The 27,374-nt window shown below is 34.3% G+C and overlaps 1 protein-coding gene across 1 annotated transcript; it reads left to right on the forward strand.

Annotated features, from left to right (window-relative positions):
* On the forward strand, nt 1-25,862 carry LOC105221171 (uncharacterized). Its single transcript, XM_011197925.3, has 7 exons — nt 1-398; nt 10,569-10,692; nt 10,795-10,880; nt 10,970-11,128; nt 14,682-14,759; nt 16,860-17,034; nt 25,042-25,862. The coding sequence occupies exons 1-7, from the start codon at nt 324-326 to the stop codon at nt 25,110-25,112; spliced, it is 768 nt and encodes a 255-aa protein (XP_011196227.2). The 5' UTR covers nt 1-323; the 3' UTR covers nt 25,113-25,862.
* The last annotated feature ends 1,512 nt before the right edge of the window (nt 25,863-27,374 follow it).

Below are 27,374 nucleotides of genomic sequence, written 5' to 3' on the forward strand. Positions count from 1 at the left end.
CGAAAACCAACATATGAAAATCTCTTTAAATTTACTACAGATAATGAAATCAACGAAAACAACTTTATATAAAATACCTAAAGCAGAAAACTATGTGTTTTAAAAAATTGCTGAAAACATTTATTAAAATTTGAAACGCCTACAGCGTGAAATCTTCAATTTTAATGCATTCTCTTTAAAATGTAAGCTTTTGAGTGACTGATCTCCACATTGATTACATTTATTTGTGAGCCATCAAGACGAAAGTGGTTTCGTCCACTTCCTGACGAGTGGATTTTAAGTTGTAAAACAAAAAACCAAAAACACGAAGACAACACACAAAGATGGCGATATTGCAGTCTTGCTGCTTTTGGAAGACAGTGCGTACCGGTAGCATAGCAAGCGCTACCTACACTTTGGTGAGTAACTACTACACGTCTATGTTTGTATGTTTAAATATTTCTATATGTATATTTTATACTAGTTTAGATATGTATGTGTATGTATATATATATTTGTGTGACAACGAGTATTATTATGGCATAGATACGTTAACAACAGAAAGCGATTACCATAACTTTCTTTTTGATGTTCGTAACGAGGAGAATAACGTAAAATTTTTTATGGTTAAAACTTTCTCATAAGTGCGCCTTGAAGTACTATAAGCATTTAAAAGCGTATATCAAAGAACATGTAGCTAATAGTAGTTGGGTAGTAATGTGCGAAGTGAGCCATTCTCGTCAACACCACATTTGTATAAATTGTATACATACATACATATCGGCAGTGTTAGTATATATATATATATATACATATATAAAGTTATATGATTATGTCTGCACATATGCCATTTTAAGTTTCTCTACGCAGCATGAAAATTAATTGACATGTTAAGAGTATACGAGGGCTGCTATATATATTTCTGACCTAATAATGAAAATAGGAATATTTATCAACGAAAATGGTTTTATTGTTTTTCAAAATATTCTCCATCAAGATTTATACACTTTTGCATGCGCTCAAACCAATTTTCGAAGCACTTTTTTTGAGTCTTTTTTTGAGCGATTGTCAAATTGTGCGGGATCCAACGAGAACAAACCTTTTTTACGGCCAATTGTTCATGCAATATCGAATGTATGCTGGTGGGGTGCATAGGCATGCCTCTATCTGAAGGTATGTTACATGACGGTCTTGCATTATCAGTTCACGCACGGCATCGATGTTTTCTAGCACGACGGCTGTTTTTGGACGACCTTCACGGAATTCGTCTTTGAGCGAGCGTCGGCTACGATTGAATTCGTTGTACCAGTTTTTCACAGTGCTATAGGATGGTGATTCATAGCCATACAAAGATTTTAGTTCATCGATGCACTCTTGTCGCGATAATCCACGTCGAAAGTTGTGAAAAATGATCGCACGAAAATGTTCACGAGTTAATTCCATTTTTCGGCCGAGATGAATGTTTTAATTCCCTGTAAATAAAACAATTCACGATTAAATGGCAAAACGTTCTGAGTGATGTTATGCTAAAAAATGTCAAACTTTCCAATGGAAATGTCAGATTGCACCTGGCAACACTTAGTGTTGCCTAGGCCAGAAATATATATAGCAGCCCTCGTATGTATATCGACTTTTCTCGATACAACTTTTAACGACCAGTTAAATGTTTTCCTATCCAACATCCGAGAATTCGTATACCGCAAGAATTCTTCGGAAAACTGTTTTTCTGATACTAACGAAGTTGACTTTAAAACTTTCATTTCAATAAATAATAATAAAAAAACTAGAAAGGAAGAGCTAAGCTCGAGTACAAGCGAACATATTATATTCGTTATTCGTTGAAATTGGTATTGTCATCAATTTTACTATTGAATGGTATAATATTAATCGAAATATTTTCGGTTAATTTTATTAAGACATCATCTATGGAATTACATATACAAACTCGGCAAAAGAGACGAAATTTAATCATATAAGGAAATCATTATATTAGGGGTATGAGGTTTAAACCAAGGCCGTCCGATTTCAATTTCATATACGCAAAGTATTGTTAAGAAAAGTCACTTAATTTCATTGAATCAAATAACGAACAATAATAGCATAATCGGGTCTATTGTCGGTATCTAGGATGTTAGAGGATTAAGGTATATCATATTTTTAACAAGGGGTTGGGAGAGAGAGAGCGAGAGAGATTCGGATAAAATAGTTTAAGGAGTTTGTGATTTACATGAGTTAAACTTATTAGAGGGAAGAACCTCTCTCGCTTTTTAACAGTTTTTATACCAAAAATTACTCCGTATTAAAACTGCATATAAACTGTGAGTTTACATTTAAATATTTTATATTTTTTAGTCATAGGAAAATACCCACATTTGTTAATTATTCACTCTCTCCTTCATATACTGTATAACAAAAACAATAAAAATTGATAAATCGTAATCCGAGCTTACTTCATTATTAACACAAATTCCACATATGTACATCTAAAAAAAATTTCTAACAGCGTCGATGATACTGCCACTCGATGAATGTTGTTTACCATAAATAAATATGGACTTCAAAAGTCATACGAAAGATATAAATTTCTTTGTATTGCGGCGACAGCAATTACTGTTTCGTAGAAAGTATTGTGAGACGCTTTAAGTGATATCGAAGAATTCGCATTAGTTGTTTGGCTGTGTACGATTCTAAAAATATCTTATAAAACGTGTTTTAAAAATATTTGTCAATAGTCTGCATATGTCTTAATACTTGTTTTTGAGATGATTATGAAGACAATAGAATGCATATGCACAAATATTGTCCCTTCATTGGTTTAGATCAAAGAAATGTTCTCTAAAACTAACTATATCGGTGGTACTGCCAACATTCGTACATAATTCGTATTCGGTAGTTTTTTACTAAACTTAGTGAGAATTAAAGCTATCAATTGAAATTTGAAAGGAATAGCCTATAGACAAGCATGGATTTGGTCATAATTTTGAAGGAACTTCAGAATATTAATATTTGAAATTGCACTCAAAAGTGCTTAGTCTTGTACCATTGTTATTAACAGTTATTTTCTACCGTTTGTCGCAAAGCGGCAACCTTCTACACATTAAGCAAAATATTGATAAGCATCTAAATTATGTGCAACATTTAACTACAAATACAACATATTTTATAGCCAACCATAAAAATTCTCCTTAGAGATAATTTTTAATAGAGCTATAGATTTTATGCTCGCATAACTCCCTGGGGTAATCAGCAAACTTTACGACACATGCTTCGGTATTTTTTATGAGTGAATTAATATAAACAAGTAAATATGTATGTTAACTGGTGAGATTTCTATGACTTCCCAATCGGACATAATTACTATAACGCCTTCCACGTCCGGTTTCGTCTGAAGCTCCACACTTTGACTTATATTTTATGTGAGTTCCAGACATTAAGGTAGGTAGGTCTTTGGAATTTGTCTAACTACGTATAATTTGAGATAATCTTGGAACTAATTGCTCGAGGACTTAATAAAAATATTTTACTTTTCGGTGACTCTCAAGGGATAGTTACGATAATGAAGATGCAATGTATTATTTATATAAGAATAGAACGAGTATCAAAGGAATCACTTGTTGAAAGGAAATAACAATTTTAATGTCCTTATTTTTGAATATCCTTAAAACCCCTTTGACTCCCAAGCCTTAGTCAACTGCAATGAGAGCAAAAAGACTTGCTGTTCTTTCATTTCTGCAGATATTGAGTTGCGAGTTATACATTTTCTTAGTTTTTAAATAATTTTTGTATTAAAAATATAAAATACATAACGGTTTTGTAAAGAAACCGTATCCCAGAAACCACTGTGCAAACTCTTTTGTTCTTTTGTGGCCTACATTTGTATGTCCTTAAATGAAATCTTAATCAGCCTTTTCAGCCAAATTTAAGCTGCAAATTAGGCGTTCTTTCAGCAACCACATTTTACAAGGTCTTACTAGGTTTCATTTCAAACCACAAAATTTCATTTACGGTTCTTAGAAAATCACTGCAGAGCAAAAAGAGTCAAATAACGATTGAAACATGTAATAAGCTCTTCAAATGCGCTCGATACGTTATTTGGGCAAATGGATTAGGGTGAGACTTAATCAAGTACGCTTTTCCGTTCCGGTTGAAGTTGGTTAAGGAGTTTAAAAGTTTCAATGGAAATTGAAAAATGTAAGTTTTTACCATCTAATCCCCGAATTGGGTCTTATCAAAGATGTCAGATATAAGTTTTATTTCTGATTAGAAGTGATTAGGGTTTGTTGTTCAGATTTTATAAGGAGTCTCAAAAATCAAAGTAGATAATTATTATTCTAGTACGAGATATTTTTTACCAAAACTGTTTCTCTGTTCAAAAGTAAAGAACATTATTTTTTATTTGTAATCTCCTTAAAGAAGATTGAATTTTGGCACACATCTATGTAATCTAAAAATAAATACAAAATATGTTATATTTCCGACCATGATAATTTCGAATGTGGAGTTTAAAACTTTAGAAATCTTCTCTAAGCCTTCTCTTCCTGAATTTAATGCCTACCCTAATATATACTCGTTACTCTATATATAGATGTGTTCATACGAATGCATGCATAATTCTTATGGGCAACGTGTCGGCAAACATGGCTCTTTTATTTGCATACATTACTCATGCTTTCGCTATAAATGGTTCTGACTGCTTACGAAACGTTTTGATACGGGTCAAATTGACTATCTGGTTGCAAGAGAGTGGAGAAAATGTGTAATGCCTTCAGCTACGACGCAAAAGCAATTCAACTAGACGCATTTTAGCCGGCTGATAAAATGCAAAAATTGCAATATCATTGCGCACATCTGCCAATTTTGTTTCATCCTTCGACCTAGTATGAGTATTTTCCTTTTTACCGCAAATCTAGTGAAGAAATAAAGGAAACATTTTAAGCCTTTTACCAAAAAAATATGCTCAAATATGTCCACTTGTCTACTTTTATGTTATGATATTTACGTTTTTTCTTTGCTAGCTCAGACGAGCAACGCATTGTGCATATTCGTATGCAGAGTACTCATACGCCATGTACAACAGTTGCATGTAAGCACATGATTTGATTTTAAACCATATGAGGAACATAAGCCTTGTGGTATTGAAGAGCATAAAGAGAAAGAAATTTATTTCTAGCGTATTTTTGCATATAAAAAAATTATATTTCGTTGAAATTGTCTAATGATGCGTAAATCTGCAAAAATGCAAAAGAGGGAACGTGTCTGGATACAAGTTCTTTAGTGAGCATGTGTTGTTCAAATTTACACCATCTATGGATTTTTAGTAGATCAGGTGACTAAATATAAATACAAAATATTTATAAGCAACCTGTGGCATGTTTAAATGCAAATGCACAAAAAAGAATAAGTTCTTAGAATCGAAATAGCTGTAGAACAGGCAAATTTCTTTAAATCATTCAGATAATTAATAATAAAATGTCCTCTTTTTCCATCACAATCAGTTTCTGATCTCTCTCAAACCTGTCCAGCAATCCAAACACTGAATTATAAGTTCAGACATTATCGTATTAAAACATACACTGGAATAATCCAAAAATATATTTAAGGTTCATAATGTTTCAACAATTTCGAAAAACAAAAAAATATGTTGCTATTTTTTTCAACTTATATATATTAGCATAAGTTTGTTCCCATCTCCCCAGTGATTATTTTCGTTACTAAACCCTTAAGCTTTTTAAGTTGTTTTCTTCAATTTAGTGAGGAAGATGGTAAACACTTAACAGTCGCGAAGGTTGCTTTGATGCTCCCTTAATGAGTGATTATACAGTTTTGAAAACAACTCTTGAATTAATTCGTCATACAATTCAGATTACATTTAATTACCTATTTTTTAGTCAGCCAAAAATGCTTTCCAATAAGTAAATTATTATACTCTCGCAACATGTTGCACAGAGAGTATAATATTTTTGTTCACAAAACTAAAATAGTTAGATATAGAGTTATATTTACCAAAGTGATCAGGCTGGCGAAACAAGTTAACATCCAGATGTTTGTCTGTCTGTCCGCCCGTTCGTTAGTAAAAGCTATAACTTGAGTAAAAATTGATATATCTTGATGAAATTTGGTACCATAGGAAGGTTGCTTTCGTAGATGGGCGGAGTCGGACCATTGACACACCATGGTCATGTAAAGAGCCGTAACTAAGACTTAAACAAAGTTACAAGAGTAAAATTTGGTACACTAGAGAGGGCCATATTTGGATGTAATTTGTTTGCGAAAAAGAGGGCGTGGGCCTGATCCCTACTAAGTTTTTTGTACATATCTCTTACATTACTAAAGCTAAATGCTAAAAATACAGTCTAAAAATGGAGGAGATTACAACCACCTACCAACCTACCTTACAAACAAAGGTTATGTTAAAAATCACTAAAAATGCTTAAATTCAGTAAGGAAAACCAAGAAACCTTAAATTTCATCATAAAGATTGTACAGAAGAACTGCACTCAAATTGCTATACACAATTTTAAATGGGCGTGGTTCCGCCCACTTATGGTTCAAAAACCATATCTCCGAAACTACTCAACCAATTTCAATGAAACTCGCTTCATAATATTTTCCAGACATCCCAATGATATGTTATGAAAATAGCATATCATAAATCGGTTCACAACCACGCCTACTTTCCATATATATATATATATATATATATATATATATTTGGAGTAGGAACCGGTTTAAGCGATTATAGCCGTATCCACCAGAGCGCGCCACTAATTCCTCCTTTTTGCTTTTTGGCGCCAACTGGAAACACCAAGTGAAGCCAGGTCATTTTGCACTTGGTCTTTCCACCGGAGTGGAGGTCGTCCTCTTCCGCGGCTTCCTCCAGCGGGTACTGCATCGAATACTTTCAGAGCTGGAGTGTTTTCTTCCATCCGTACAACATGACCTAGCCAGCGTAGCCGCTGTCTTTTTATTCGCTGAACTATGTCAATGTCGTCGTATAAATCGTACAGCTCATCGTTCCATCGTCTGCGGTATTCGCCGTTGCCAATGTTTAGAGGACCATAAATCTTGCGCAAAACCTTTCTCTCGAAAACCCCAAGAGTCGTCTCATCGGATGTTGTCATCGTCCACGCTTCAGCGCCATACATCAGGACGGGAATAATGAGCGACTTATAGAGTTTGATTTTGGTTCGTCGAGAGAGGACTTTACTTTTCAATTGCCTACTCAGTCCAAAGTAGCACATCTTGGCAAGAGTGATTCTGTGTTGGATTTCAAGGCTGACATTGTTGGTGTTCTTAATGCTGGTTCTCAGATAAACGAAATTATCTACAACTTCAAAGTTATGACTGTCAACAGTGACGTGGGAGCCAAGACGCGAGTGCGCTGACTGTTTGTTTGATGACAGGAGATATTTCGTCTTGTCCTCATTCTTCGCTTCTTTATCTAGTCTGGAAAACGCAGAACAAACGGCGCGGTTGTTGCTTCCGATGATATCAATATCATCGGCATACGCCAGGAGCTGTACACTCTTGTAGAAGATTGTACCCTCTCTATTTAGTTCTGCAGCTCGTATTATTTTTTCCAGCAATAGATTGAAGAAGTCGCACGATAGTGAGTCACCCTGGCTGAAGCCTCGTTTGGTATCGAACGGCTCGGAGAGGTTCTTCCCGATCCTGACGGAGCTTTTGGTATTGCTCAACGTCAGCTTACATAGCCGTATTAGTTTTGCAGGGATACCAAATTCAGACATTGCGGCATAAAGGCAGCTCCTTTTCGTGCTATCGAAGGCAGCTTTAAAATCGATAAAAAGATGGTGAGTATCGATTCTTCTCTCTCGGGTCTTCTCCAAAATTTGGCGCATGGTGAATATCTGGTCTATTGTTGATTTTCCAGGTCTAAAGCCACACTGATAAGGTCCAATCAGTTCGTTGACGGTGGGCTTTAGTCTTTCACACAATACGCTCGACAAAACCTTATATGCGATATTGAGGAGACTTATACCACGGTAATTGGCTCCCTTCTTATGGATTGGGCAAGCGGGTAATTGCTATTCGAATTTCTTTATGGTCGGGTAATGGAACATCTATTCCATCCTCATCGATTGGGGAATCGGGTTCGCCATCTCCTGGTGTTGTACTTTCACTGCCATTGAGCAGGTCGGAGAAGTGTTCCCTCCATAATCCCAGTGTGCTCTGGACATCCGTTACCAGATTACCTCCTCGGTCCCTACATGATAATGCTCTGGTCTTGAAACCTTCTGTAAATCGCCTTCTGTAAATCGCCTCATCTTTTCATAAAATTTTCGAGCATTACCCATGTCGGCCAGCTTTTCAAGCTTTTCATACTCACGCATTTCGGACTCTTTCTTTTTACGTCTGCAAATGCGTCTCGCTTCCCTCTTCAGTTCTCGATATTTATCCCACCCCGAACGTGTTGTGGTCGATCGCAACGTTGCGAGGTAGGCAGTCTGTTTTCTCTCCACTGCGGAACGACAATTCTCATCGTACCAACTGGTTTTTTGGCGTTGCCGGAGACCAATTGTTTCGGCTGCAGCGGTATGCAATGAGTTTGATATGCCGTTCCACAGCTCCCTTATATCGAGATGCTGATGAGCGCTCTCAGAGAGCAGGAGTGCAAGTCGAGTAGAAAATCGTTCGGCTGTCGGTTGTGATTGCAGCTTTTCGACGTCGAACCTTCCTTGTGTTTGTTGACGGGCGTTCTTTGCTGCACAGAGGCGAGTGCGTATCTTTGCTGCTACTAGATAATGGTCCGAGTCAATGTTTGGTCCTCGGAGCGTACGCACGTCTAAAACACTGGAGACATGTCTTCCGTCTATCACAACGTGATCGATTTGATTGCGCGTGTTTCGATCAGGGGACAGCCACGTTGCTTGATGAATTTTTTTATGCTGGAATCTGGTACTACAGACAACCATATTTCGGGCACCAGCGAAGTCGATCAGCCTCAGGCCGTTTGGCGATGTTTCGTCATCGAGGCTGAATTTTCCGACTGTTGTGCCAAAGACACCTTCTTTACCCACCCTGGCGTTAAAATTGCCAAGCACGATTTTGACATCGTGGGGGGGGGGGGGGGGGGGGGCAGCGCTCATAGGTGCGTTCTAGGCGCTTATAGAAAACATCTATGGTCACATTGTCCTTCTCTTCCGTTGGGGCGTGGGCGCAAATCAGCGATATGTTGAAGAACCTCGCTTTGATGCGGATTGTGGCAAGACGTTCATCCACCGGGGTGAATGCCAGGACTCGGCGACGTAGTCTCTCTCCCACCACAAATCCAACACCGAATATATGGCCGCTGTAGTAGATGTCACAAGGACCCACCTTCTTCCGTCCTTGTCCCGTCCATCGCACTTCTTGGACGGCGGTGATGTCAGCCTTTAGTTGTATGGGAACATTAACCAGCTGGACAGAGGCACCTTCCTAATTAAGAGTCTGGACATTCCAGGTGCATGCTCTCAAATCATGATCTTTAGTACGTCGTCATCGTTTCTCATCCGAGGTTCGGTGTTTGTTTTCATTGGGGAGATTTTTTTTATGTGGTGGGTCCCAAGCCCTACGCACAACCGCAGAAGCGGGCTTCGCCTTCTCACTTTAGCTCGCCTCCAAACGGATGTCTGTTAGCTACCCAGGGGATACTTGGTCTAAAACCGGAAGTCGTGAGCTGCTTGAGTCATATGCAAAAGAATCGTTCCTGGCCACTCCCAAGTGTATGGCAATCAGAAACTTTCCTCACTTGCGTGAACTTCTACGTATGACCCCATCCCCCTTTCCATATACCAGAACTTTAAAGTCGATCTGAATCGTTTACTTTACAATATATAAAGTATGCACTAGTGAAGATATCGGAACAGAACTTTTCCACAAATACTACATCTATAGTGTGGCATCGACCTTCTAAAAATCGCCGAAAGTTTACAAGGCTCCATATATCGAATATGAAGACCTCAATACTTTTAATCTTTTTTTTTTACCGAAAATATAGGTAAGTCTCTTAGATATTTTGATGAAAATTATAGCGAATATTTTTCTTCTAATAATATGTTTCCGTGGCAAAAATGGGTGAAATCGGGTCATAACTTCATATATGTATACTCTCACATACCAAGTTCAGTTTAGGTCATACTGTAAACTCTACTCTAAAAATTTAAGTACATATATGAAATTTCTATAACTCTGGTGTAATCAGAACTTGTGAAGTTATTTTAAGGTTATAAAATCTCATCTGAGTTGTTATTGCTTAACTATATTAAAATAATTAACAAATAAAAATAGAAATAATTGTAAATTGGACTTCTGGTTATGCGTTGTTGAGGCTTCCAAAATATACCATAAAATACTACAGCAGCACCAAAAAATAAACATGCAATTAATGTATAATTATTGCACTGCTGCAGTAAAATCAAAATTATATTATACATTTATGTTTATGACATAAATATATTTCTTGAATTTCCTGCATTCTATTTTAAAATTAACATACACTTATAGTTGTTGCTGTTGCTTTCAAATATCTCACATACGTCATGTCTAGTGTCAAGTTATTAATTAGCATTTTAATTATGTTATAAACACAGGTGTATTTTGGTTTCTCCACCATTGTTATGCTTATTACCGTTTACGACGAGCAGGAATTCCTGGCTGGCAGCAGAGCGCAACCATTGGGGGAAAGCATTTTGGCTAAGGGAGAGATAACGCCGGGTAAGTGTGTGTCAAGTGTTTGTGCTTAGAATACGTAAAATAGTTTAGCAAATTTCACTAAAATACCGTTAATAATATTCCATTACAATTGTGTCTTTACAGCTATTGTTGTATTTAATATTCTCTTTCTGATTTGCTCGTTCTTCATTGTGTTATCATCGCTCTTAATGTTCGTGGGACTGAAGCAAGTAAGTGTGAACTGGTTGTTAGTTAAATTTGTATGTACAAACAATAACAAAAATATTTGTAATGGAAAACACGACCTTTTCTCGCATAGAACCGTCGTCAACTGCTGTTACCCTGGATTGTTTTCATGCTGTGCGATGTGCTGATTGAAATTTTTCACTTGGTCTATTTATCATTTACGCAAATGGTGAATTTCGATCCCATAGTTGGTTTTATATTCACCATCGACTTTTTTATAATGTGTCTGAATGTGAGTATTTGAAATTAAAGTATACAGATATTTTTATGATATACAAATGTTACCACATATTTTCGAATGCCATGAATCAAATTGGGAGTTTCACAGGTATTACATGTGATTTAGGAGCTTTCATTTTTTTTTATATGCTTTTATGGTTCATTTCATTCTGCGATGTATCATTGACATAGTAGGTAACAAATTAAGAGATTTATAGACCGGGAACCAAATTTTCTATTGATTTGGCTTCATTTGTTTCATTATTTTCCTTGGCTATCACATCTTATTATAGATGAGAATCAGATTCGACAAAAGATTGACAAGTAACAAAATTTTCATACCTTCGAGCAGCTTTCTTTTACATCTTTCTTCCACAATATTATGTTCTTTTCGAGAGATAACGACGTATTCGTTTGTGCTAAGCGCAGAAACGCCCTTTTAAGGACAAGCGATTAGGTTTCCTTCACTCATCTTTAAAGAACCAGAATTTTTTTGTGGAACAAGTTGATTGCCTTGCTATGGATTCTTTCAGAATTTGTAGAGACGGTATTTGGTAAAAACTGGATACTGAAAGATCAAAAACAGACAAAGATTTCAATGTATGCTATTGTTAAAAAATTTTACTCGAGACTTTGATATGAAGTATTCGGCACTTAACAATTTGCAACGACCTAAAATAATACCATCACAGTTCGCATCTTTTTCCATCTCTGTAAATCACGAATACATATATGAAGTTAAAAAACACATTAAAGTAACTACTACGCTTTATATTTTCCATTATAAAATACATCATACAACACGTGGAAGAATTTTGTGACAGCTTTCATGTCCAGCAATATCAAGCATCATATGTAACCCCTATGAGAAATTATACAATTCCTGTGTTAATAACACCTACACATATTAAACAAATGTAAGCTAACCTTTGGAGAATGGTGAAACGAACAAACAACTCGCATAAATTAAATAAACTAATATCACTAAATGAAGATAGAATATGTAGTACGAGGAAGAGGGTCTAATGTCTAAATTCGTACATAATTTGGCAATTATTTTTAGCTTTTCATTCCGCAACTTATAACTTTTGCTCATGTGTTTCCATGACTATGGACCACGTGCTCACCGAACGTACATAATTAGTGTAATTTTCCATATTTCATTTCTTTTTCATAAATAGTCAGTGGCAGATACGACACCGATTATAATTGGTTGCTGTCATTATGCAACAAGATAAATTCAAATAAATTATGTTTATGTATATAATATAGTACTAGGGTAATTGCTTATTAACTTACATAAGTAAATAATGAAACGTAATTATAATGTCTCTGACAAATGAGTAAAATAGCTATATACGTACAATTTCAATTACAGTTTTATGATTTTAGGGCAATTTTTATTTCTTGACATATTTTTTTAGATGGTAAATCATATTAATTGCTTGATTATAAATATAGAATATTTATGAAAGAAACTCAAAGTTTCATGCAGTAAATAGAAAAATATTTTTGAAACAAAATAGTTTTATTATAGAAGAATTATAGGAAGATGTTCTAACATAAATCTCGATTATTGATGTAAGGGCCATATACAATTTTTATTGCAAGGAATTTATGTTATGTTATGCTATGAGGTTGATCCTGTTGGGTTAATTATGCACCTCTTTTTCAGATGACCTTATGTTGGCTATGACCAAAGGTTAAGTTCGTAGCTGAAGCTTCGGAATATATGATTAACTTGATGTAGCCTTCCCAAAGAATAGTCTGATGATCTAAATGCAAAGAACTTCGTGTAATTGACAATTATATTACTTGATAGTGCTTAGGTAATCCAAAGTTTCCCATTAAAGAGGTGAATCCATGAGCTGTATGGAATTGATGAATCTTGGCCTGGATTTTGCTGAAAAATTTTAAAACTTAGTCGATTGACAAGAGAGCTCCAAAAGTTTCATGTAATAAATCTGTAGAATTCACCATAGAGAACAATATTGGCTTGTCTTATGTTTTAAAACAGTGAAGACTAATAATTAATTTGGAACCATTGGTAAAAAATGCAATAATTGTTTAGTATCTGTTAAGCCAAAAATGTGAATCATTAGGGTACGAGGGCTGCTATATATATTTCTGGCCTAGGCAAATCTAAGTGTTGCGAGGTGCAATCTGACATTTCCATTGGAAAGTTTGACATTTTTTAGCATAACATCACTCAGAACGTTTTGTCATTTAATCGTAAATTGTTTTATTTACTGGGAATTAAAAAATTCATCTCGGCCAAAAAATGGAATTAACTCGTGAACATTTTCGTGTGATCATTTTTCACAACTTTCGACGTGGTTTATCGCGACAAGAGTGCATCGATGAACTAAAATCTTTGTATGGCTATGAAGCACCATCCTATAGCACTGTGAAAAACTGGTACAACGAATTCAATCGTGGCCGACGCTCGCTCAAAGACGAATTCCGTGAAGGTCGTCCAAAACAAAACAGCCGTTGTGGCAGAAAAACATCGATGCCGTACGTGAACTGATAATGCAAGTGCTTCGAAAATTGGTTTGAGCGCATGCAAAAGTGTATAAATCTTGATGGAGAATATTTTGAAAAACAATAAAACCATTTTCGTTGATAAATATTCCTATTTTCATTATTAGGCCAGAAATATATATAGCAGCCCTCGTAATAAGTTCTTTGCTAGTTTGTCATAGTTTTGGAATTAAGATTCCCGATTTTTAAACACTCTTCCTATACCCTTATCGTGGTATTTTATGATAGAAACTCGAAAAAATTTTGAGAACATCAAAAAATCATCAATTAAAATTTTGAAATCGTCATTTAAATGTAGAAGAAATTTAAATATTTTATAAGAAACATACAATTGACCCCAAAAAAACACTTTAACCTCACTTGTTGCTGATGAACTCTCAAACCAAAAATCCTTCAATGCTAATTTTTGTGTTTGCATGCACATTTGGGTGCTTTTGAGTGTCATTAGTTGTAAATTAAATTTTCTCCAAGCAAATTTAAATTTTGGCATTACTTACATACAGACATAAACACATCACATGACACTGATGAAGGTGCACTGACAGATGTGCCACAGTTTTTCCAAATAAAAACAAAACAAAAACAAGTAATGTGTGTTGGCTTATTATGTTATTGTTATTGTGGTCTAGCGCAAATTTGCTTCGTTTGACCTCTTAAACCAGCAGCTGTTGTGTGCAACGTTAGGAAAATATTAAACACTTTTGTTGTATATATGTATGCTCACGTTATTCGACAGAAGTCTGAACATAAATATTTCTTAAACACCCACATGTCTATATACTATTGTATATATGTATGTACATATGTATAAATAAATCAAAAGCATATAAGTATGGCCAGCGGCATTGTATTCATGAACTTGTACAGCTGCACCCATACACAGTTATCTTATAAATATGTATACATATATGTATATATGAGTGTGTACACCACTTTGTTATTGCCATTATATTATTAGATCTTATTGCCTTTTCTATTTTAACCTTGTACATACTGTTTTTCTTTATTTTATCGCCACTTAGTCATACTGTCTGCTGTGCGTGATATCGCAATACCAAAATTACCTGCAGGGACGTGGTTACGGGAATCAACAGATACGGGTAAGAATTAGCAATTTTGTGCGAGTCATATTTCCAATTCAATATAAACAAGCATACACACATAGCCATAAATATAATATATACATATGAACAATCATGTAGTGGTATCGATTTCAATTATGATAATAAAACCAGTTAAATCGGGGTTATGGTTTTTATTTTATCGCAGCATAAGTACTGTTATATGAGTGAATGTGATTTCCAATCGTTGTAAATGCTGAATAATAAAATTTTAAAGAGGACGGTAATAATATAAGCGAAAATTCGCCACGAACTCTGTGAACAGAGCACCGCAATAGCAAATGCTGAATTTATTTCAATATTTATTTTTAGATTATTCGGAGTAATACGATAGAACCTTGTCGATACAACAGAGGTATTAAAGATTTAAAGGGTGTTTTACCCATTCCTGTAAAGCACATTTCGAATGGTTTGAGGATCATCTGCGTACGCCAGGAGCTGTACACTCTTATAGAAGATTGTATCTTCTCTATTTAACTCTGCAGCTTGTATTATTTTTTCCAGCAATAGATTGAAAAAGTCGCAAGATAGTGAGACACCCTGTCTGAAGCCTCGTTTGGTATCAAACTGCTCGGAGAGGTCCTTCTGATCCTGACGGAGCTCTTGATGCTGCTCAACGTCAGCTTACACAGCCGTATTAGTTTTGCAGGGATTCCAAATTCAGACATAGCGGCGTAGAGGCAACTCCTTTTCGTGCTGTCGAAGGCAGCTTTAAACTCGACAAAGAAATGGTGTGTGTCGATCCTCTTTTCACGGGTCTTCTCCAAGATTTGGCGCATGGCGCAGATCTGGTCAGTTGTTGATTTTCCATGTCTAAAGCCACACTGATAAGGTTCAATCAGTTTGTTGACGGTGGGCTTAAGTCTTTCACACAGTACGCTCGATAGAACCTTATAGGCGATATTTAGGAGGCTTATACCTCGGTAATTGGGTCTCCCTTTTTGTGGATTGGACAGAGTACACTAAGATTCCAATCGCCGGCCATGCTTTCTTCCGACCATATTCCGCAAAGAAGCAGATGCATTCACCTTATCCGTTCTCATTATCATCGGCCCCTTCGCTTTGTTGTTCTTTTAGTGTTGTTAAAATATTCAGAAATACACTCCGATATTATATTTATGAATTGTCCTTGCTTTAGCAGTTATAAATCATAAAGATCTAGGATATATTATCGGTATAAGTATTAGAGGTCTCAAGTACAAGAAAATAGTAACTGTATGTGTGGCTATGATATTATATGTTTTGGTTAGCTTTGGAGAATCGTGTTTTGGTACCTACGGAAATAAATTAACTAATTTAGTCTATGAAAATATCCACTCTCTCTCGATTAGATATATCGGGCTATAGGCTTAGCAATAACCAAAATTTTGACTTTATTAGTTCGTAAATGTTATAGATTCTATTGTCTAATTTTGCATCATCACTTTTTTCAGAATAAGCAGTAATGTCTCTCCATTAATTTTCTGAAATAAATTTCGACGATTTCTATCTAGACTATCTAGTGTTTCGGTGTGAGTTTTTACATAGTAATTTGCCAAAAATATGCTGAAAACAATTGTCAAAAATATGTCTTTACTTTGACAGCTGGTTAGCAACATTGATTAAATGTAAATTAAAACCTTCAGCAACGGGTTATTGGTTACCAATTTAAAGTAACTATAATATTTCGGTATCTCGGGATTGCACATAATAGTTTCATCATCTTTGAAACTAACAGCTCTAATAGAAAAGCGGGTGCCTACAAGTATACACGTGCGTCATTGCGAGTTCAATGAAATCATTTAAAAGCAAATTCATTAGGGTTATAAGTTAGAAAAATGGAATGGTACTAATTGAATGCAATTAAGATTATTGCGAGCGCGTTGATTTGTGAGATGAGAAAGGTGTAATCGAAGTAGCAGATGTACTAAAAGAAGGCGTGTAGAAGAAAGTAAGCATGACATAAAACAGCTACACATAAACTATTATTTCTTATCTTAATTAGTTTCCGCCGAAGACAAATTTCAAGCATATTGAACATGCAAACATATCTAAAGCAAAGCTTTTAAAATAATGCTAAAATTATCTTTCTTCTCACAGACCGAAGTGGTGATACCATCAGCTGATGGTGGTGCTATGGCGAGTCAGAGTTATTTGCGTGCAACGAAAATACAAAAATCGCTAGCCAGTCCCTACATCACAACAAATCCGCACACGCACATTTCGACGATACACGAGGAGATGGACCAAAATCATAAAATTCCTACGAGTTCAGGTAACTAATTCAGGTGTATTCGTGGTATATTTAATTCCTGTGACATGAAATATATAGAAAAGTAAAATAATCATATAGCCTTAAAGTGGTCTGCTAGCCGCAAGATTTGGATCAGAATAGTATATTAGATTGATACACGGCATGGTTGGTGCTAATACTTAGAAGTAATCCCGATAAATGCTGTGTCATACACATATATCAAAATGATATAGGGTATCGAGGATTAATTTCCGGATGTATATTCGTCCTTGTCTTACAACATCTGTGGTTTACAATTTTTTGTAAAGTAGGCGTGGCTTAGTTTTAGTTGAAATCTCATAACTCAAAAACTGCTCGACCAAAATCAACCAAATTTGGTACATAATATTTTGCTCACCTCTTTTTGTGGGAAATCGGATGTAACCAAGTCTACTTCTTGTATGATTCCATTTTATTTTACTTTAAAATAGATTAATCAAAGATCAATGAAGAGATGGACACTGTATCGCAAATAGTCCCTCTAAAAAAGGTCGAAATCCGACTGTACGTTTTTTGTCCCAGATACCGAATATAAGAATCTCCGTGTCTATAACTGACTATATACCGTTAATATCTATAAATTTTAAATCATGGTGCCAAAAAAAAATTATAAAATTAAAATGTTTATCGCCATTATTTTAGTTTGGTGTCGAAGGGTAGTTCAAAGGCTACATAATTTAATAACATTTTAAAACAAATTTAAACAAAGGAAATTTGGATTTGCATCTATTTCGTAACATAATAATAATAGACTTGTAAACTTTGATTAACAAAAATTGCGACGGAATTTTAACCACTGAAATTAATATTTGAGGAGAACCACAAACATTTTAGCTGAGCGCTTCAGATGTATCTAAGTATATTATGAATTTTAACCAAGATTCAAATAATTTATTACCTAAAAATGCTTTGAAGCTGTCATTTATCTTATTTAAGTTAAGCTATTCGACCACAACTCACATAATTGATTTACGCTGATAAAAGGACTCGTTAATCACATCACAAGAGGAGGTCGAAGCGTTTAAGCGCCAAAGCAACAACAAACTGTGCGAATATTGCATTTATATGGTATACATAATACACACAGCCACACAAATTTCTATAAGCACGCTCTTATACAAAAGTTGGCCACAATCCTTGCCGCAAACTATTTGCCGCTTTTGTAGTGATTTTCCTTGTTGTTTTGTTGTTTGCGCAAAAAACGTTGCGTGCGAAAGAGGCACGTACCAAATCGCCCCGAGGAAGCCAAAGTATGGGTTTGACAGATTGCCAGTATCCTTCCGAAATATTAACTAGGGCAATTTCACAATATGCAGCTGTGTATGTGCGCGTAAATATATATATGTATTTGTATTTGTATTTATTTTGCAAAAATTTCATGGCTAATGGTTTAGCCATTGTTCATGCGGCTAAAGTTGAAAGTTAATGTTGAGGCAAGTGAGTGAAATTGCAAAATCATGCTGAATATGCGAAATTAAAAATGCGCGTTTACTGTATAAGCGTATATTTGTATGTAGTTGAATACAATTAATATCATGATAACAATGTTGACTGTCTAATGGGCACACATATTTAGAATGATATACTGTTATCTCTACAATAGTTAGGTTGGGTCGCTCGTTAAATTTATAAAATTACAAATCATTTACTGGTTTATAGCTCTTTAGTCATTTTCTTTGTATAGTTATCTTTAAAATAATTAGGTTACTCCAGTTTATATTTTCATAATTTTGAACAAGTCTAAGTTCGGGTGCAACCGAACATTTTATACTCTCGCAATTTATTGATGTAATTTTATTAAGATAACACACAATTTGACCCATATATTCGGCATAAAGTCTAATGCCTGAACCGATTTCACAAATTTTCACCACCAAGATACACTTTATCCAAGACTATAAGCTCACTTAATTTTGCCAAGATATCTTGTATATTAATCGATATATGCGGAATAAAGCAACATTTATTTTTGAAAAACCTATAATTAGATATATGGGAGCTATGGTAGGGGAAGTTACTACCAGATTTTAATAATTTTTGGAAAAGAGATACACTATTAGAAGAAAAAAATTCTCTGAATTGCATTAAAATATCTGAGAAATTTACTGATATTTTCGGTGAAAAATTACCATTAAGCACTGAGTTCTTCATTTTTGATATCCGGGGCCTTGAAAAGTTATAGTCCGATTTCGACAATTTTTCCACAAGTGAAGCCACAGATGATATACAGTATTTGTATAAAATTTTATTCCGCTATCTTCATTGGTTCCTTATGTATACATTAGAAAGTGAAGGAATAAGATGGAATTCAAAATCGAGTTATATGGAAAGAAAATCGTGTTGTAAACCGATTTCGTCCATTATCCATTTGTGTCATCAGGGTGTCAATATAGTATTATTTACCGAATTTCATTGAATCGATCGAGTTGTTGAGATATGGTTTTTGACCCATAAGTAGGCGACGCCACGCCCATTGCAAGACTGCAAAAAGTTTGGTTTATATAGCTTTATTGGTTTCGGATATTCCGAGATATTCACAAAAAACCTTTTTGGGGGCAGAAGCACGCCCACTTTTCCAAAAAACTTACATCTAGATATGCACCTTCCTAGTGTGATCCTTCAATAACAATCATTTTTACTTTTATAGCATTATTATGACACTTTAAAAGTTTTTGGTTTTCGCCATTTTATGGTCCGATTTCCAAAACCAACCTCCTCAGGGTGTCAAAGAATATATGTACCAAGTTTTGTCAAGATATCTTAATTTTTATTCAAGTTATCCGTTGCACGGAGAGACGGACAGACGGACGGACTGACGGACTGACAGACAGACATCCGAATTTGAACTTTACTCGTCACCCTGATCACTTTGGTATATATAACCTTATATCTAACTCGTTTAGTTTTAGGACTTACAAACAACCGTTATGAGAACAAAACTATAATACTCCCTTAGAAACTTTTGTTGCGAGAGTATACAAAGTTTAAAAATCGCTAAATGATTATTTGCTCTTTGCTATAGTATCATAAACCTTCAAGTGTTTCTTGATTAAGGAAAATTTGAAAATTAAAACGACAATTTCCGAATTATTTACCACAAAATTCGTAAAGATCGTACTATCCTATATCCTGTTGTCAAAAGCATATTCGCACGGTTTCGTTACTGCTTCTAATACAAAGAGTCACCAGGAAGACGAAGACGTTCTTTTATGTATTTCAACTCTATCAGTAATCGGGGCGTATAGAGAGCGCATGAAGAAAGAAATCTTATAAGATATGTAATATTGCAGCTTCGAAGAGAGTAAGTGTATATCATAAACTCGGCGATCCGTTTCGAGTTTTTAGTATTTTTTAATTAAAGTAATAAAATCATTAAAATCAAACATCCATATTGAAGACTGAAATAAATAAAATATATTAAATATGAAAATAATTTGAAATAATACTCCGATTGTTTAAATGAAAAAGTTCAGTTAGAAAATTTTAATTGAAAAACGATGACGTGTTAAGGTAGTTGAAGGTTAAAAATAATAAATTAGCTGCCAAGTATATTTTGACGAACGGCAATTTTTGTTTTGATATGAGACCTCATACAGACACAGATAATCCTCTCATGAGAATAATATCTGAGCATATTATTTCACTTTCAAATTTGACATTTGTATTGAAGTCACTCACAAGGTCATTTAACATCGCTGAAGCAGCGACGAAGTTATATTATTTTATTTAGCTATTTGGAATTCCGAGAAGTATTTGAGTTATAACTCTTGTATAGCAATTTTAAAATCATGTTCGAAGCATTAAGTTGCATTAACCGTTATAATTGCATCCATGCTGAAGATTCTTACATTCCATGAATCTCTTCTTAACTGTTTCAGATTATAGTGAAGTTTGCACTTTATTATATATTTATCGAATTCATTTCATTCATTCTTTTTCCTCTATTCATCTGAATTCTAATGAACTCTGTTGAAATACATTTTCCAGAAAATACTTCTGATGAAAAGTGAAAGTTTTGCAGCTGGCATATTAATGGCATTGATTAACTGTTTATTTCTACTTAAACACTTATCTGATTCAATTTCGTTACTTCATTTATGTATGTACATATTTAAAATGCTTAATTCCAAATTTATTATATCATATGTCTATATTGAGGATTTCTTTCGAAATAACTACCAGAATAAACAAAATTAATAGCAAGCAAAAATTAAGTAGAAACCAGCTTTTTGAATAAAATATTTTTAGACCATTATGCGAATCTGAGTTTTGTATGACTTTTAATGTATAAGGCCTTTGGAAATGCGGCCAAAATTTATGAATAAGGCGCAATTGTACATATTTTGAACACTTTATTAAACTTCTCTTTCTTTCTTTCGAACCGCATTCAAATAGATGTATGTATGTGTATTTATTTATACCGTTATATTAATATTCTCAAACTACAGCCCTCATGCGTCCTAAGTCGATTTTAAATATTTACGTTTAAATGAAACGACCGGCAAATAATCCCTTTTCGGTTCTCACTGCCCTCAAGTTATTTTTTATTTACATGCATATGGATTCAAGTACATAATACGCTTATGTTTGCACTTGTAGGCAATGAAAAATGATATATTCGCAAAAACATGACAAGCAAATAAGTTTAACCACATGAAGTGTTTATGCAAAAGTGCGTATACGCAGTGGCGTACCTCACTTCAGGGTGCTAATATCATTAACAACATAGAGGCACAGTAAAAGCAGTACTACGATTCGATTTATTCATTTACTTTATCATACCTTTAGTAAATGCACCGAATAAATATGTTGCCGGTTTATATATTATCAGATCAGATCGGAATTGTTATCGACAATATGGTGATATCGATTCGCCCACTTAAATAAAATCTACCCGATAGGTGGCGCTGAAAGTCAAATATATTATTTAATATATTTATTATTAATATTATAATAATTATACAATGATATGAAATATTTAAACCGCAACTATAAATGGCCCTAGAGTCGAAATGAAGACTAATGTGGAGTATTTATCAGTATGTCAAATTTAATGACGATAAATTGACAATTTACAATGACATGTATGCCTTCAACACTGATAAAAATAATTATCGGATGAAATAATTAATATCTTTAAAACACAAATATAAATGTTCTATAGATAGCCCTGGAGTTGGAAATATATACTTCACACTGGTGCGATATGTCAAATTCAATGAAGCTTAAATGACAATTGTACAATTTTATTGACATTTATTCCCATAGCAAATAGAAAAATTATTCGAGAAGTCAATCGAAATGTTGATATCCAAATTAGTTAAAAAAATGTTGTCTTTAATTAGAGAAATGCTTTCGTAGGTTTGATTATAACCATCATTGAACTTGACGTAATAAAGGATGCACATAATTAAGGAACTGCTTTAATGGCATATTTAAGAAATATGACTTTATACCTTACTCAGAATGAACAAAAATAGTTATAGATTAACTTGATTTCAAAAATTTATTTTTTTAAATGCGAAAATTTTGACACAATTATGACAAATAGCTCAGATTTTGGGGCCAGTAGTATGTATTTACATATCATTTCGTATAGTTGGTTCTACAGACTAATACTTCACCGTAGGAGATTTCGGCAAAGAAATCAATAAATTATTCACGCTGCTGCTCTATCAGAGTTGTTATTATAAAAAAAATAATCTTATATCACCTTTAAATTTAGTGAACCCCCTAAAGTGAGTAGCTACTGAACTATACGAGGCTATAGACCCTTTTACACATACCAACATATATAACTACGTAGTTATTGTCCATGGTTGGAGTTTGCACATTAGTTGGATTTTCCTGTTTCCTGCTGCCGGCCTCTTTTGTTTGGTTAGGTCATGTGCTGTCGACAATCAAAAAATAGAAGCGTTGACATATTTACATTACCTATAAATATGTAAATACATATGTTGCTGTTTTTCTACATACTTGTCGGCAGTATAAAATACAATATGTACATACCACATTACGTGTGGGCAGTGACAAATATTTTTACGCAAAAACATATATTTTTTTTTTGCTGTACTTGTTGTGATTAATTTCAGATGTGTCGTGTACGTGTGTTAGTAAATTAATTTTATCAGTTCTCATGCAGACGATTTCATGATGGCCAAACATCACAATCAGTTTCATTACAAAATGTGAATGAACTGTATACCCGTGCGTGTGTGTGTTTGTACACACGTAGTAAATTAGTTTTGCTAGCGGTAATAATTGCCAATTATGAACATATACACATAGCATGTGTGCCTCTGGGCTTTGATTTTGTGTACTCTTGTTTACTCTAATGCCTTAGTGTTAATTTCTATTGTCCGGGCGATTACCAATTTTTCGCCGATACCGATGCCGATGCCTATATACTGACTCGCGGTGTTTAGGAGGAATTTATAGTCCGGAAATTACTCTCAAGAAAAACCTTTAAAAATATACAGGCTGCGACGAGCGGCTTATAATTTCAATTGAGAAAACGTGAGATGAAGTGAAGAAGTTCGATTTGTCGATCCCTTTTTATTGATAGCTGTGGGGTGGTGTGCAGGTGTGCTGTGTTGTCCTGTAGTGTACAAGATTGGTGTTCTGCTTTGATGTGGTGAACGTGGGGTGCCAGTTGGCTTGATGATGTCCTGGATCTTGTGCGTCAGCGTTGTGCGATTTGGGTTCGTGTGTGTCACAAGTGATGTGTGTGATGCAAGGGAAGCTTATGTTCATCTAACCAGAGGTATTATGAAAATATCCCCAAAATTTTAAAAAAATTGTCGAACAAAATATTTGCATATTTGACAGCAATCTGAACATTCTAACAGTAGCCTTCAATGGAATGCAAAAGTAATTACTTCCTTTATACTAGACTTTATATTATTATTGCTTAGAATGGTTGGTTCATTCAAATATGAATCATTGATTTAAGTAACAGATGCTATCTACAACCACTTATTATATTACAGTGCAAAAATCGGCAACTTTTGACTAGAGCCATATCTAGTTCCCACGTAAGATAATTTTATATTTCATCAGTTTTTTCCCCTTTATAATAGATAAACGAAACATCAATGAGGAAATCAAAATACAACTTAGCTCACATTACGACTCTCATCTAAAATTATTATTAACTAAAATTATATTAAACAAAAATTTAAAAAGTTATAAATTTTTACACATTCTCCCATACATATGTTTCCCGTTTCTTGCGTGTGTCCATTTAAAAAAAGTAAAATGAAGAATATTCGAACATGAAATTATATTTTATTTGCAATAAGCTAAAATTGATTACGACCTCTAGTCTTTGGTGCCCGTTGTCTTTCTCTCTGATTATGAAGGCGTTAGGAACGCTCAACGTTTAGTTTCAGATTAAGATTCTCCATCACTGAGTCTTTTTGATACTCTCAAATAGGAAATAGGTCTTTAAACTGATATAAAACTATGTGCGTCCCGGTTACATAAACCGGAATATAGTAGAAAAAATTACGTCCGTTGTGAGAACGACGCTGACGCCAATTGGTTTTATTTTGATTTCCTTCTTCTTTCTTTCTTCGACATAAATACTTCCATAAGCCTTACTATCCATAACAATTTTCCACAAGATTACCAAATTAATGCAAGCGCCTACCATCCAATTAATAAATTTAAAATAAAATAGTGGGTGTATTTTATTTTCAATCGTTGCCAATCGCTCACACTGACCGACAATAGTACGTGTACCAGCGCATATCAGTCTGTAAATCACATACCATAAGCCAATAATCTTATTAACGTTTTACGAGTATCGAATTATTATTGCAATTAGTAAAATTGAAAGATGCGAAATTTAAAAATAAATTATTTCGCAATCAACTTTACAGGCTTTCGTTTAAATCTTACATATTCTCTGCATGCGAGTATACCATATCGATCATAAGCTGATATTTTATACATTCATATGCTTTATTTCATTTCATTTATTTTTAGCGGAAGCGCTGAGCGAACCGCTAGAGGACAACTGCATACAAATGACTGTCAACATTCCGTCTCCGTTGTAAATGTGACATTACCTATATGTAGTATAGCAGGCGAGTATGTAAGCAGTGGCGGAAGCAGCAACGGGATTTGTAACGAATGAATGCAACAGTTACGCGAACATATGTGGATGAAATGGGAAATTTTTTGCTGTAACTGAACACACGTGGAGCTACTTTTGTAATGTATAAATGCACGTAAAAGCCGCGTGCAGTAAAAATGCAGGCAACAATTCTGTGAAAGAAAGTATTTTTCGAAGTCGCACACAAAGTGCGCAGAATAATCGATGCGGATGTTCCTTTGTCAATTTAACAACAGCATATTTTGGAAAAAATAAAAGGTATATCGCTGGCCTGCATTTCCTTGTCTACATGGATATGGATGTGCGTGTATGTATATAGTACTTATTTATTATTTTACTAAAAACAAATTTTACGGCTTCAACAAGAAGAAGTTATTTAAGAAGAAGTTCTTGAATGAATGAATTTCAATATAGAGGTGTTTCTATAGCGGTAGAGAATTATAAAGAAATAATGAGTCCCTTCAGAATAGTTCGCACTTCTTACATTGTTCCGGCTTTAGACTTTATATGAAGGTATGTCGAACATAATTGTAAACGTTGCTTGTTGACAACTATCAATTAAAGAAACTCTTAACCCCTAAAGAAACATTATTTAAGTTCAAAAATAGTTTTGTATAAAAGTTGTTTTCGGATGAAAAAACTTTTCGATATTGCACATTGTAAATATTTATTATATTTAAATTTTATTTCAACGTCAAAGCAAAATAAATCAAATAAATATTAAGTCTTTATATTACTTATGAAATCGAATATCTTTACTTTTACTTAATTTGTTTACTGGAAAGGTGAGTAATAAGGTATTCTAATTCTAAATATGTATGTACTTGATATCGGTTGTTGGAAAGATATATAAATCTTGGATTGTTTATACATATTTATAAAGAAAACAAGTAAGGAAAGCTAAGTTCGGGTGTCACCGAACACTTTATACTCTCGCAATTTATTGATGTAATTTTATAAAAACACAATTCGACCCATATATTCGGTATAAAGTTCAATAGAATAACGAAAATCATCATAAATAGTATATGGGGACTGAGGTAATTCCTAAACCGATTTCACTCGTTTTCACCACCAAGATACAATGTATCGAAGACTATACGCTCACTTAATTTAATATTACTTATAATTAGGTATATGGGATCTGGGGGAAGTTATGACCCGATTTTTACCATTTTAGGTACAGAGAGAAACTGTTATAAGAAAAAAATTCAGAGGGAATGAATTACATAAAAATATCTGAAATATCTACCTATATTTTCGGTGAAAAATTACCCTTAGGCACTGATTTCTTCATGTTCGATATCAGGGACCTTGAAAAGTCATGGTTCGATTTTGACAATTTTTCCACAAGTGATGTCACAGCTCAAATACAGTATTTGTGTAGTTTTATTCCACTATCTCCATTTGTTCCTAATGTATGTATATATGTATTATAAAGTGAACGAATCAAAAGAATTCAAAATTGAGTTATATGGGAAGTAGACGTAATTGTGAACCGATTTCGCCACCCCTCGCGATGCCACGCCCATTTTCCAGTTTGTAAAAAAATCTCAATGCAGCTTCCTTCTGCCATCTCTTATGTAAAATTTGGTGTTTCTGAAGTTTCTCGTTAGTGAGTTAAGGCACTTTTAGTAATTTTCAACCTAACTTTTGTATGGGAGGTGGGCGTGGTTATTATCCGATTTCTTTCATTTTTGGACTGTATAAGGAAATGGCTAAAATAAACGACTGCAGAAAGTTTGGTTTATATAGCTTTATTGGTTTGCGAGTTATATACAAATAACTTATTTGGGGGCGGGGTCACGCCCAGTTTTCCAAAAAAATTACATCAAAATGTGCCCCTCCCTAATGGGAGGTTATGCATCATCAGCTTGTACATACTATATAAAGTTTTACGCGGAGTAATAAAAAATCTGTTAAGAAACATATGGTATATATGTATTTAACTAAGTTTAGCTAGTAATCCAATTGTTAAAAATTAAATAACGGTAGTAACTTCATTACTTATAATTAGATTTGCTAAGTGAATTCTATGAAATGAGTGTAATTAATAACTATTATACACCATAGCGGGTTACCAACTACTACTGTTAACGAGTGTTACAATTAAAGCACAAAAACTTTTTAATACGTGATGTTGCATGGATTATGCGAGTTTTTCATTAATGCTAAGTGAAATAGTCAATTTAAATTGTTTAAT

This window comes from Zeugodacus cucurbitae, chromosome 4 (assembly GCF_028554725.1).
Source record: "Zeugodacus cucurbitae isolate PBARC_wt_2022May chromosome 4, idZeuCucr1.2, whole genome shotgun sequence".
NCBI classification, from domain to species: domain Eukaryota; kingdom Metazoa; phylum Arthropoda; class Insecta; order Diptera; family Tephritidae; genus Zeugodacus; species Zeugodacus cucurbitae.